General features: G+C 36.6%; 2 protein-coding genes across 2 annotated transcripts; one reads left to right on the top strand and one right to left on the bottom strand.

Annotated features, from left to right (window-relative positions):
• The first annotated feature begins 520 nt into the window (after positions 1 to 520).
• Positions 521 to 6,347, top strand: LOC108670562 (CAAX prenyl protease 1 homolog). Its single transcript, XM_018158029.2, has 8 exons — positions 521 to 783; positions 2,440 to 2,586; positions 2,857 to 3,063; positions 3,394 to 3,489; positions 4,025 to 4,223; positions 4,990 to 5,234; positions 5,469 to 5,609; positions 5,824 to 6,347. The coding sequence occupies exons 1-8, from the start codon at positions 649 to 651 to the stop codon at positions 6,049 to 6,051; spliced, it is 1,398 nt and encodes a 465-aa protein (XP_018013518.1). The 5' UTR covers positions 521 to 648; the 3' UTR covers positions 6,052 to 6,347.
• Positions 6,348 to 6,821: 474 nt separating this feature from the next.
• LOC108670561 (60S ribosomal protein L37a) lies at positions 6,822 to 13,758 on the bottom strand. Its single transcript, XM_018158028.2, has 3 exons — positions 13,676 to 13,758; positions 8,763 to 8,891; positions 6,822 to 6,997 (listed from the first exon to the last, which is right to left on the bottom strand). Exons 1-3 carry the CDS (start codon positions 13,676 to 13,678, stop codon positions 6,848 to 6,850), a joined length of 282 nt encoding a protein of 93 aa, XP_018013517.1. The 5' UTR covers positions 13,679 to 13,758; the 3' UTR covers positions 6,822 to 6,847.
• Positions 13,759 to 14,629: the final 871 nt, after the last annotated feature.

The following is a 14,629-nucleotide window of genomic DNA, read 5'->3' as shown; positions in this document are numbered from 1 at the left end:
TTTATCAAAACGGCGTAAAATACTGCATTTGGTACTCTGGTGTCCCAATACGCAGCAGTGGAATATCACTGTTGGTACACATATGGCCCAATACACGGGGAACGTGTTAAAATGAGCCCAAACTCGTTTCTGAAATGTTTCATGGCAAGAAGCTGATAACAAAAAATGCTCAAAATTGTCCCTTATTATCCCATTTTCATGGTATTAACAGATAAGCTGATGGAAGCAACATCAAAAAAGTTTTAAGTATAATTAATATTTCTTACTAAATTTGTCATGTTTCATATTTTAATTGCTAACATATCAAACAAATTTAAATTGTATCAAAAGATTGAACCCCCCCCCTGAAAAGAGTTAAGATATAAAACTTTATATTACTTACCAAATTCACAACAATTGGACATGCTGTAATGAGTTCATTCTGAAGATTGAACATTACAAACTGATTAATTATAATTAACTGAACTCTAAAAGTTATGGCCTAAGCTTGTACATCCATAAAGCTAACTATGCCTTATTGTTTGTTCCAGGGTTATAGACTAGAATGATTAAGCTTTTAATGATAAGTTATTTGTAGTTCCATGACCCACAACTTGCCCAGTGACTGATAATAGAGAGGCTTACATCTTTCTTGTGATTTCATCAAACATGTCATTTTTTGAATCCCTTGTTTCTCATTGCACTGAAATTGCTACTTCTATTGCCCCAAAAGAAATTTTTGTGGGGATTATTAGCTTTTCATGGGCAACATTCCTTTGGGAGGAATACCTATCTTATCGGCAGGTGAGACTGATTTTAAGAATTGTTAATTGAGCTCTATCTATGCAAGCATTGTAAATACAACTAGAGTACGTTGAAAAAATATAACTCAGTGATCACTGCAGTGAGGACAAAAACGTGAAGTCACGGACTGACAAACAGACGGACATGATGAGCACAATAGCACCTTTTTTTCTTGAATGCGCTTCAAAGAATCTTGAAAACTTTGAACTTGAATAAAGATCATATGAGACAAGTAATATAAAATTATATGAATTATAAATTAATTTTTGGAATTGTTTGCATTCCATTATGTAAGCAACTGGGCATGATCTGTGATTGTGTCAGCAAGATTACTAAATGTTTTGGTTGAACATCCAAATTTCTGTCAAATAAGGTTCATTTCAAAGAATTTTACAATTTCCCAGAAATTTACAGATAGTACTCATTATTTCATTGTATCTTTTTACAAGAGTTCATTTTTGGGGGTTTACTTTTTGTGGCAGTTATTAGATTTGTGTGATCTTCAAAATTAATTTGTTATCTATTCCTGTTCTTGGTTATATTGTTAGCAGTTTATTATTAGGTTTAATATTTTGGATTTTTTCATCATTCCTTCTTCTTTGACAGTTTTGATATATCTACATGTATACCTCTATATATAGATTTGTTTTAAGAAATATATTGCAGCACTGTGATAAACAGTCCAGCGCCTCCATCAATTGTTCTCATTGGTTTGAAGTTATGAATAGGTACTTAGCAAAATAGATATTTGAGATTATGGATAATATTATTCGTACTCGTTACTATTATTGTATTTATGATATAAAAATTACATTCTATTAATGTTTGAAAATTGTAGACAAATTGACTGAAATTAACATACCCACCTGGTTACATCACATTAAATGTTTTATTTCTTAATGAATAATTAACATTGACGTTCTTTCTACTAACATTTAAACTTTAAACATATTGATATGATAATAGATGCATGTGATTGACAGAGCGACAAGCAGAGTGGACAGATTTTAAAGCAAGCAAAATTTGCCTGCACTGCATTACCTAGTCAATATAAGTAGCATATATACATACCTCATCACCAAAATGATCTGAGATATTTATATAATCACTACAATGTGAGTTTTGTCTATCATAATTTCGATAGATGATTAAACTCCAATGCCTGTACTCTTTGATGTTCATTGTAAAAATGAGTAACTGACTAACTGGTATGTATTTTCTTTGTTGCTCATAGCAACAAAGATAAGCATAGAGCATAGCTTGCACATCTGTCATATTTTCTTATTCTCAAAAGTCACTGTCAACTTCAATGTGGTGAATTTTATCATAATTGATTTACTAGAATGGATCCGTACTTAAAAACCATCCCTGAGGATCAATTTGGATTTATTTAATACTAATGATTTCTTGATGGAATTGTCAGTGTCTGCTGCATCAATGTGGGTATATAACTTCCTAATTATTAGTTACCAATCTTATTTGCTGGAAGACATCTTGATTATCTCATTAGCTGGGTACTCTAATGACATCAACTGAACATCTCATGGTTTTGGTTATCTGCAAATCAGTAATTGTCACATTGCAGTTGGTCTTTGTATGAATGTTTTGGCTGTGCTTTTCTTTTAATTTTGAACTAATTATTTTATTTCTGTGCAGCGATGTGTTGTGGAAAAGAACAAGCTTGTGCCAGCTGAGCTGCGTGGTGTGATCGACAGAGAAACCTTTGACAAAGCAAGAGCCTATGCCATTGATAAAGGAAAATTTGGCCTTGCTGAGAGTATATACTCCCAAATACTAGGCACTGTGAGTTGCATTTTTCAGATCTAGGACAGAATTATCTCATTTACCTAATATTTATTCTTAAAAATTCAATTTTTATTTGGAATATTGAAAGAAATTTTTGAGCTAAATAAATGAATTAATATGTAGGTACCAGGTCAGTGGTATGTTTTATTTGTATTTTATTCTTCATATCCCAGAATGGTATAATTTGTAGTCATGTTTCTTTGAATAGTGCCAACTTCACTCTCCTATTGTTACTTGAAATTTGGATCATTTGACCACACACAACAGGGAGTGATGGTGTACGGAGGACTGCCATGGCTGTGGGATACTGCAGGCAGCACCATCGCGGCTCTCGGATTCGAGCCTGACAACAATGAAATCCTCCAAACCATCGCCTTTCTCACCATTTGCAATGGCATCACGTCTCTGCTCAACCTCCCCTGGTCTGCTTACTTCACTTTCAAGATCGAGCAGAAGCATGGATTTAATAAACAGGTTTGTTGTTTAATTTTTCAACAAGGGTTGATGTTTTAATGGGATATTATTTTACCATGATTTACTCATAGCTAATGATATTTTGTTTAGGGTTTTGTTTGGAATGTCCAATTTTTTTTAATTGCAGCATTATTAGTATTATCTGCAATATTATGTATTGCTACCTGGAAGTACTAGCAGGGCATCATTTAATTAAATTTTCCTCAATGTTTCAAACATTTTCATTTGTAGAAACTCTAATTGTGATTCGGTTTTATACACAGAAGGCTCCCAAATTATATGCTACCCATTGGTGCAAAAAAATTGTACAAATTTTATTTTCCTTTTCAGACTCCTGGATTTTTCATAAAAGACAAATTGAAGAAACTCGCACTGACTCAGATCATCTCTGCCCCAGTTGTTGCAGGACTGGTGTACATAATCAAGGTGAAAAAAAATTATTGATGTTGAATTTCGAAGAAACTCTTGGCTATCGGTAGTATTAACTATAATTTATCTGAGCATTGTCAGCTTGAAGCGATACTAATTTGTATATCATGCTGACGGCGTGGGCCTATGCCAGGGATTGTAAGACACATTAGATTGTCCAGTGCATTTAGATTGCCATGTTGTTGGGTGTCCGTTTTAGCTGCTAGCGCATTCAGATTCATTTTACAAGAATGAAAAAAGACAACTATTGCATTCCTCTAGAATTCATAGCAAGGGTATCCAGTTTAGCTGCTAGCTGCCTAGCGCATTCAGATTCATTTTACAAGAATGAAAAAAGACAACTATTGCATTCCTCTAGAATTGTTAGCAAATAATTTTTCTTGAAAAAATGTGTTGGTAACATCTTCCCAGTAGCATCATATACCTAATGAGCTTGGTCTTGATACCTACATATGGGCTTGTTGATAGTTACAATGTACGAGCATTAGAAAAGAGAAGCGACTGGTGTTGAGGATGATGCTTCTTATTCCAGGCTGGAGGTGACTACTTTTTCTTCTACTTGTGGCTCTTCACGACGGGGGTGTTCATGTTCTTCATGACCATCTACCCCGACCTCATCGCTCCTCTCTTCGACAAGTATGAGCCTCTTCCTGAAGGAGAGCTCAGGACCAAAATTGAGACCCTTGCAGCACGCATCAGCTTCCCTCTTACCAAACTTTATGTTGTTGAGGGTGAGGTTCTTTTTGAAACATCATACATAATACCTCTTGCATACCGAGATGGCGATGATCTTGCTACGAACTGTTGAGAGTGTGACGGTTTCTTGGAACATTCTACTGAGCTTGGCTGAGATCGAGATCATCTTGCAGCGAACTGTTGAGAGTTGGATTCCATTTAAAAATCCCACTTACATTTCGCTAACATAGAGCTAGGTTATCTTGCAACAAACTTTTGAGGCGTGATGTTCTCCTGAAATATGCGAAGCTTAGACTAACCGAAATCGAGATTATCTTGCATCGAACTGTCGAGGGTGAGATTATCCTGCTACATTCTACCTTATTCTGGGCTGAAGAGGCTGAGCTCCTTTCGATTCAACTTTAACACAGACGAGTGCAGTTCGACACGCGTTTTTAAGGAGGCCGAGATATTTCTAATCAATCGTACTACCTCATTGGAGTTGTTGAGGCAGTTGAAAATGTTCCCCTTGCCAAGAAAAAATATCTCGTTACAAATGTAATTTTATACATACGGTAATGCTAGTTCAATAATTAGATGATAGTATTTCCCTGATGTATTGCAAACTTTTAAGCGTGTGTATACCATGAAACTTTCTATGCAGATAGGTTTTTTTACATCTGTGCAGTATATTCGTGTACTAAATTTACAGGCAATTAACGATGATCTCGTGAACAAGGCAACTTTTTGTAAGTTCTTTCCAGAAAAGAACTTCCAAGCAGGATAATCGTTCCAACATTCAATTGTGCCTAATTATTGCAGGCTCGAAGCGTTCAGCGCATAGCAATGCCTACTTCTATGGCTTCTTCAACAACAAGCGCATTGTGCTGTACGACACACTGCTGCAGGACTACACGCCTCTCAACACGGAGGAAGCTGGCGAGGAGCAGAAGGAGCTCGTCAAGAAGAAGACAGGATGCAACACTATCGAAGTCATGGCGGTGCTTGGCCATGAGCTTGGACACTGGAAGCTCAACCACGTGCTCAAGGGAATTGTCATTTCACAGGTAACTCGTACATTTCATGGAAAATATTAATTCTAAATGTTCAGAAATTTATTCTAGTATGAAGTGACTTCGAGCAATATCAATGTGTAATTAGTTAATTTTGCAGCTGTTCACCTGATTAGTTGAAAGATTTTAATTTCAAACCTCATTCAATTGACTTTTTCCTCATTTTTGCGCAGGAATGCTGCTCAGCAAATATTCACGTGTCTTTAAATAACCTAACTTATTTTACAGGTAAACCTTTTCATGATCTTCGGTGTCTTTGGTGCTCTGTACAAATACAAGCCTTTGTACCGAGCTTTCGGCTTCTCAACTCAGCCTGCGTTACTGGGACTCATCATTGTCATGCAGTACGTCTTCGCCCCTTACAACGAAGTGAGTGGTCGCTGGCGCTTACAGACGCCATAAAATCCGAGGCTCCTCAAGTCACTGAACACAATCATATGCCGAGTTTCTTAAGCTTTTCAGAGCGGAAAAATGTTGATATTATTGAATTCGAAAGTTTTTTTTCGTGCTGTATCTGCTATGTCTTAAATAATTGGCTGATGATTAGATCAGTTGCCGTATGATGTTGGTTTCTTCCTACCAGCTGTTGTCGTTCCTGATGAACATGTTCAGTCGCCGCAACGAGTACCAAGCGGACGAGTTCGCAGTCTCTCTGGGATACAAGGAGGAACTTCAGTCGGCGCTCGTGAAGCTCAATAAGGATAACTTAGGTTTTCCCGTGCATGATCCGCTCTACTCAGCGTGGCATCACTCGCATCCACCGCTGCTGCACAGGCTCAAAGCGCTACGAGCACACAGCAAGACGGATTAGACTCTGTGGTAGAGAAGATTTAGACAGTTACTATAGACCATCATTCCTTACATTTGGTACCCTGTAGGAGTCGTGAAACAGAATTGCTGCTGTTTACAACGTTTGGAAGGCATACAACTGCCGGCATCCATAATTTGGATAGAATTGCGTTACTGCCGTGTCCGGTAGTCTAGCGATAGAAATTCAGTGCACGTAGATTTCTCTACCAAGTGAAAAATAAGTTACCTTTACTATACTATCAGTTTGATCAGCTTATTGATCAAAACTTTTAATATAACTTAACTGTGGCCCAAAAATTGTTTTACTATCAATTTTAAATTATGATTTATGTACATTAGTTAATTGACTAGCACTGATGGCTGCCGCCACGTACGATTTCTTCCAAGATATTCACTCTGTCGCGTAGAAACGTCCTCATGTTACTACACTAGATAGTTTAAGTATAATTTGAGTTGAAATTTATGTTCCTGAGAGTGACATACGATGGTGGAGGATTAAAGGAGGAGTGAAGTACCTGGACATTAAATGTCGAGATGCTGCAGTGGCATATATTGCCTGAACACTTCAGAATTGGAATAAGCATATCAATAGCATCCAATTTGTTCTGAGAAATTTGCCATACAACACGGCAACTATTTCGTTTCACTCCGAATGGATTTTCAAACTTATCGACCACAAATCTTGAGGCAAGACGATTGGCACGATGCATCAATTATTTTGGAATAGAGCGCTTGAAATTAGATATTAAGGAAGAAATGAGAAATCTTTAATTCACGAGGGGCAAGGCCCAAATTTATTAGTCCTTTTCTTGCATTTCCTTGCTGCGCTTAATGAATGACGCGGCATTGACGGAGGCAGTGGAGTGCAGGGTGTACGCAGCCCCAGCGGTGGTTCGCTTGCATGGCTTGCAGCGCCAGATGCCCACAGCTAATCTCTTCACACTGTCCTGTGATCAGAAAAAAAATAAAGTCATATGCCTATGCATTCGTTGCAACTTCGTTATCGTAACAGTTCAGAAAATAAAGATTATTGAAGGATACACTCATGAATTAAGTGATTGGTGCAGACACATAGACAGATGGGAAAATACAGGCGACACATTCCTTTGCAACTTATCGTGTTGAGCACTTTTTATTACTGCTCTAGTGCCAATACTCCACGGCGCTAACATATCAAACACAACTACCCGTCACAAAACCAATAGTGAACACCCCCAACCTGCCACATTCTTGATATAGGGAGCCAAAGCGTGAGCTTGATTTGTAAAAGAGCCGCTATTGCAACGCCGCTGACGTCCAAGCCCAACGGGAATTTTTAGTCCTATCTACTTCTAGCGAGCTTTATCTCACGCCAATTCGTGCAATGCATCGGCTACTAGAATCCATTACAAATCCGACCTCGGCTATGACACTAATCATTCGAGTTATACGCTCATACCATCATCAAACAAAATTCAATGTCTAAAAGAAATGAAAATATTGATGGAATGAATATTAGATCAGTTGGGTGGCACTACACAATGAAATGCTCCAAGAATTTTATTTTTTATTGAAAGTAGCAATTAGGTCAGACCAGCGCGCATGTCAATCACGCAGCTCATTTTCATGAATTCATACTCAACAAGCACACCTCCCAAAAAAACAGTACAACCTATCAATTTTTTTCCGAGATCCTTAGGAAAATACATTCACATTTAAAGAATGGACTCTCATTTCAACACAAATTTCCAATCAACTCAAAATCAGAACTACAGTTGATCTGGCAAGCCTACAATCACTGCAGTTTCCTCCTACTTGGTTCTCCTAACCCCCCCCCCCCTCTTCAATTAGAATCACCATCCTGACCTGTCAATATAGAGGAGCCAGGGGCTCTGCAGTTCCCTTCACACGTCAGTCACACTTAAAACATTTTTTTCTCTTCTTGTTCCACCAGCGCATATCCATCCATTCACACTCAAATCTCCAGCTGCCACACAAAACAAATGGCTCAGCCTCAGATATATATATTCACACTTTAGCATCACTTTCAGTTTTACTTAAGCATAAGAAAATAAAAAGAAAATTTTTTATTTTAAATTACATAGTAGTGCACGTTGGTACTGCAAGATATCAAATGATATCTTATTAATCCTGCGGCCTGCAGCCAAGCAAAGACGTCACAACAAAAATTTTCATGAAAAGCACATAGTACAATCAAATTATTTTTCATTACTATATATATAACCTGTTCAAGTAAGTATTGTATGAACTTGAATAACATCTCTTTACTCATGCTGATATATTTTCCTGGAAAATTGTGTCCTCAAAAAATCAATACAACAACCAAATGTTTGAAAAATGATTAGCTCGCAAAATTTTTGCACGACTCATTGAAATTGAGGTTTCATGATGTTGACCAATACCATATAGATTATAAAAGACCAACTGCTAAATGAATACATTCTACATTCTAGATGGGAGCACACTTCACACTTGTGATGCACTACGGAAACAAGAATCATTTTGACTATCAAGACAAAATGCTTACAGTCAGGGCACAAATGGAATGAAGTTGTGTGCCAATTCTAGCAGCCCACACCTTCAATATTGCACAATGGCAACTAAAGCAACTGCCAGGATAAATGTGCGTGCATCCACCATGTACAAACCAATTTTTAGAATGTAGGTTACTTCATTCATTTGAATATAACAACCATTATTGTTCTGACTTACCCTTCCACAGAACTTGCAGAAATATTTGATGCGCTGGCTTTCCTCCTGCTTCTTGACTTGCTTACGCAGAGAGGCACCATAACGTGTGCCATATTTGCCAACAATACCAACCTTCTTTGTCCTTTTGGCCTGCACACAAGAAATATATTGTTACATATTGTGAGATTACTTTATTATTATGTCCACCCCACTACCAATTTCAAAATAAATAGAGAAAGGCCATAGGAATGGGTGTATTTACCAAAAACTTTCCAACTTCCTTAAGTTTATCTATTCATCAATGTATGAAAAAAGGCTGAAAAGTGTCAAACACTATGAATAGAAAATGGAAAAAATAACAAAATGGACTTTGGGAAAAATGATATCTGGTAACTTGCTTTTGATGTCAAGTCATTTAATGTCTTTCTGATACTCAGCAGCTGCTGCCTGCTGCCGGTAGCTAAAGGTGCTTAAAGTGCCTTATACACAAGGCTAACTACATTAGCTGCAGGTATTTGCACTCCAAATATTGTAAAGATTTATTTTTAGAGGAGAGTTGCTGATGCATGTGTCTGAAGCAGTTTGAGTTGTTAATTTGCTCTATAGTAGCGCTGTGGCAGCCATGGTGTGCAGCTCTCTATCCTGCTTGAGGCAAGTATATCTAATGTTAGGAATTATGTCTTGCTCTAGCAATGATGGTTCTAATAACAGCAAGGGGTTCAGATGATATTAAACTGATATAGATATACCAAAAATACAATCTACTGTGGAATGTAAGTCCCAATGAACATTACAATAAAAACTGATTTAGGAAGTAGTGTTTTGAAACTCAAACAAGACCTCATTAGGTCTCTCACCCACACTATGCTGGTTTACAAAGTTTTTCACCTCAGCAAGAGTGGCAACTATACCACCAACTAATTCATCAAATGCCAACTCAAACTTGTCATTATTATAACATTCCCTATTCCACCATATACTAACCTTGCTCAACAGCTTGCACCAATGCACTGGCACCTGTGGCCTGTTTGCCAAATACTATCCTCATGTATAAGCTTTCAGCTGACAAAACTGGGGGTGTGAAAACTTGCAGCTAATCCGCCTCGTGTAGAAGCTCATTTAGTAGCAGCTTGTGTCATTAATACACAAAATTTTGTCAACCTTCCCCTGTTGGTGTGTGCAGCCAGTGCAGGCCCAACATTTATCCCCATAGAATAGTGAATAATTTTTTAAACTAGTTTAAAAATCAGTCAATTAGAACTGAACAGTCTTAAATTTTTTTTTGCTCAACACTTTGAAGCCAAGCAATTAAAAAATTATTTAAAACCTTTCACTTAGGAGCACTCAGCTCTGTGATATCAGTAATAACTTGGAATATTTCAATCTGTTTCAGTAGCAGACAGAAATTTGATCTTCTGCTACTGCCAATACAGATAACATTGCCAGAGCACTCAACCCATGTCACCAGACTTAAATAAATATTACCGATTTAAGAAACAAAACTGAACTGCAACTTCCAAGGCCAATTAAAACAGATTATTGGTTATTAATTCATTATCAAGCCATAAAAATATTCATTCTCAACTTCTGACCAGTGCTATTCAGTTTTCAGTGATGAGCCTGCTCATAGAGTTCAATATCTGCCCATTCTGCTGAGTGGCAACTTGTGTGTCATGGATGCCATTTATTTATTTGATGGTAATTTATATTTCTGCTGACCAAAGGATTATTAAAATTAACAACACTTTCACAGTTTCACTCACAATTCAGCTCAGCAAATGCATACAGGTATAAAAAAAACTCCACAGTCCTAGAAACATCGTGTTTCACTATCAAGAGCCTCAACTAACAGAAATCAGTCAAATCACTGGTTCAAGGATTATATACCTACATTAATGGATAGAGATTTACACCAAACAAAAAAATTACACCATTTACAAAAAAGTGTCAAACAACCTATTAGAATCAGGGTGCATATGGTAAGCGCATTATATTCCAACACTGTGGTTAATTCTGACACCCATCAACTTTTTCCTTTATATTAAGCCTGATTGAAGTTTCATGCATGTGTAGATGGTTGAAATATGACGTACGGTAATACTATTGCGCAGAAGATTTCAGCAAACACTAGGTCTAGCAGAAAATGTTCAAGATCTGCAGAGCGAAAGTTCAAGCCAGTTTAGTGAGAACATTGAAACATGTATGAAAGTTGATAGTTGACCTTGCTTTACTAAATAGTGATAAACTGTTGTGTAGAAAGAATATTATAGTTTGAGACTTTTAAATAAGTCTGTGAATATATTAGGAATCCTTCAAGTATACTTGTATTTGCTGATTTTAAGTGGTAAATAAATTAATAGACGATTGATTTAAGAGACAGTTTTAGACACATAAAAACTAATTCTGACACAGGGTGTCGTATTCCGACACAGAGTGTCGGAATTACAAATTACAATTTTGAAGCGCTGTCAGAATTAGTCTCACAATATGCTGCATTTAGTCACACACAGTGTTGGAATTCAGCAATTTTGTACATTTGAATTCTAAAGGCTTTTAAATAAATATGGCAACATTTTGTGATGTGACGTTTCATCATTGCTGGCACATAGTGTGGTGTTTCGAGAGTGACCTAAACCAATCAGAACTCGAATCGCACATACGGTGATCTATTTATGGCCATTTATTTCTTGATACGTCCTTAAGGTGTCGGAATATGGTGTGTTCACCCTACCGGTTTTTAGAAAAATAATTCCATGACCTGGTTCTAGCTAGGCTAATTGTTAGGTAGTAATCTTTGAAAGTTTGAATGTTAAGGCTAGCTGAAAAGAGAGTAGGTAGGGTAAACGCGGTATATTCCGACACATTAAGGACGCATCGAGAAATGAAAAACTATAAAAAAATGTATGCATTACGTAAGTTCTGTTGCCTTCACGTGACTCTCAAAACACTTCACTACGCATCAGCAACGATGAAACGTCACAAAATGTTGCCATATTTATTAAAAAGCCTTTAGAATGGAAACCTACCAAATCCCTATATTCCGTCACTGTGTGTGGCAATATTCGACACGTGGTGAGTCGTATTGCGTCAGCGCTTCAAATTTAACTGATACGTAATGCCGACATCAACGTATTTGAATTCCGTTCGCTGTGTGAGCTGTATTGGGATACAACACGGCTTTGAATTAGAACACTAACGAATATTGAACACTACTTAATTACGTTTTAATTAACAGCTATTAGGCTTTTAATTAAGCAAATTTCAATTTTTGTACAAAGCTTGGAAGGATCTGTGTGTGTCCAATTCAAGTTGTGTCGGATTAGGTTTTGATGGGTCTAAATCCATCACTCAACTTAATCATCTATTAATTTATTTATGACTTGAAATCAGTGAATACAAGTTTACTTAAAGGCATAGTGGCAAACCAGAGCTTTTTTAGAATCAGATCATTTTTAATTTACTCATTTACCCAAGATTTGAACAAATTTCTTAAGTATTATAATGCTAGTATCCAGGATACTTTACTGGTCTACTTATAGGTAGGACTCAAAAATGAACTTGAGGGAGAGTCTAAAAAACTCTCTGCTTTGCCACTATGCTTAAAGGATTCCTAATATATTCACAGTCTCACAGACGTATTTAAACGTCTCAAACCATAATATTCTTCCTATAAAAACAGTTATTCACTATTTGGTAGAGCAAGGTCAACACCGTCAACTGTCAAATTGGACACATTTTTCGATGTTCTCACCAGGTGGCATGCATTGTCTCTCTTTGGATCTCAATATTTTCCCACTAGATGGCCAAGACCTAGTGTTTTTGCAGTATTTCGACACGCAAATGTATGACGTCACCATTTCAACCATCAATGAACGCATGGAACTAAAACAAAGCTTAATATAAAGGAAAAACTAGAGAAGTGACGGAATTACCTACGATGTTGGAATATACCGCTTTTACCCTAGTCAATCACTCAATGCAGCAGAACCATACCTACTTTGCCAGAACATGTACAAGATGTGTAATTTGTATCAAGCCTAAGGCTACGCATCCACTAGTATATTTATTTGATCTTACAATTTTATTATGAATCCATTTTTCTCCCCTGTTTCCAAATGGAACTGCTCTGCAAAACACTTAATTTTTTTCTTCATTTATTTGCAAATTCCATGACTTTCCATAACATGAAATGAAGTCCAAAGACTTTCCAGGCCTGGAAAATTAAAAATCAAATTCCATGACTAATGATGACTGATGAGTGATTGATGACTAATCATAGTGACAAAGCAGAGAGTTTTTTAGACTCTCCCTCAAGTTCATTTTTGAGTCCTATAAGTAGACCAGTAAAGTATCATGCATAGTGGCAAAGCAGAGAGTTTTTTAGACTCTCCCTCAAGTTCATTTTTGAGTCCTATAAGTAGACCAGTAAAGTATCATGGATACCAGCATTATCATACTTAAGAAATTGGTTTAAATCTTGAGTTTTAGGAAAATTAAAAATGAACTGATTCCAAAAAATCTCTGGTTTGCCACTATGGATGACTTTCTAGGTTTTCCATGACCAGTAGCCAGTAGGCTTTATGCACCCTGTAGAATGCCACAGCCAACAGCAGTGACAACTGACAAGCCATAATTTTTTATAATCCGTTCGTTTTTAATCTATCTATGCTAGATATAAACCAATATCTCAAGTATAAAAATCTTCGTCTCCACGATACTTCACTGGTCTACTAATAATAATAATAGGACTCAAAATGAACTGAAAGAAATCTAACAGTCTCTGCTTTGACACTATGCCGGCCCTGCGCCTGCAGAAAAGGCATAAATGAATATACTTATATAAATTTCAAATATTATGGAAAAAAATATTTTATTATACAAGTTAAAATAAAGTAAACTTATCACAAGCATTTTTAACAATTTAATTGCCTCACCATTGCAACGTGCGGTGCAAAACTTGTACGTAAACACAGGGGGCTCAACTTCGAACGGAGAAAATGGTTCTTTTGGAATTTTGATGTTTGCTGGACGTAGAACAGTCTCTGCAAATCTGAAAAAGTAGAACAATGTTAATTTTGAACACAACAGTTGAAGTCATTTGGATTTAGTGTGCGAAACCATGTTCTTAAAAATGTTATTAGTCTTGATTGGAACCACGAGGTAAAATAACTTGATTTTTTCAACGTAGATTTTGGTTAGCAATGGATCAACCTCAAAAATTTACAATCGGCTGCCATCACACATTTTTCTTTGGCGTAGAATTCACAGATTCACTTCACCTATTCGAATAATTGAAAAAAAAAACAATTATCAGTTAACCCTTTACGCACTGAATTATGTTTCGAAAGTTAAAAAAAATCTGAATTACTTCTAACGTGTCTAGTAAGTGGTGAATAGATAATTTATGCACTGAAATCATAATTTTTATATATAATTAAAAAAATAATAATATGTGACGAATTCGTCACATCCGGGTGTCCATTTGAGTTATATAAACAATATTTTTTTTAAACATTTATTCAAGCACCGAAACTGAACTGTATTACATAAACATTTGATAGAACCGTATACTAAGCACATGCATCGCATATAAATCCTTCGTCATAAAAGCTATAGCACAAAAATTCCTCATGACCAAATGACAAATTATTGAAAATAAGCTTCCATTTTAGCATTCCACTCGGCATAAAATTTGAGTAGACACATTATTCATGGTAATTCTCAAAGCAGTTTGACTTGGCAGTCAGGCAAAGATTATATCGAACGTCGTTCGAACGAGTTCACAACATGTGACGCTATCGTCACACTTGCGGGCTAGACTCCAAACATGTGATTACTCTCGGTAGAAGCTTTTATTTTTTGTGTGACGAATTCGTCACGCCAGGGCG

Source organism: Hyalella azteca, unplaced genomic scaffold (genome assembly GCF_000764305.2).
Source record: "Hyalella azteca isolate HAZT.00-mixed unplaced genomic scaffold, Hazt_2.0.2 contig13515, whole genome shotgun sequence".
Classification (NCBI taxonomy): Eukaryota; Metazoa; Arthropoda; class Malacostraca; order Amphipoda; family Hyalellidae; genus Hyalella; species Hyalella azteca.
The sequence above is the reverse complement of the archived record's forward strand: the minus strand, read 5'-3'. Positions and strand labels throughout refer to the sequence as shown.

Bases quoted from the DNA above. Each gene is read 5' to 3' on its own strand.
- LOC108670562 (XM_018158029.2), top strand. From the start codon at position 649: ATGTCATTTTTTGAATCCCTTGTTTCTCATTGCACTGAAATTGCTACT. The intron at 784-2,439 runs GTGAGACTGATT...ATTTCTGTGCAG, and splicing joins AATACCTATCTTATCGGCAG to CGATGTGTTGTGGAAAAGAA. The intron at 5,235-5,468 runs GTAACTCGTACA...CTTATTTTACAG, and splicing joins AGGGAATTGTCATTTCACAG to GTAAACCTTTTCATGATCTT.
- LOC108670561 (XM_018158028.2), bottom strand. The intron at 6,998-8,762 runs GTAAGTCAGAAC...TTCTGATCACAG, and splicing joins TCTGCAAGTTCTGTGGAAGG to GACAGTGTGAAGAGATTAGC.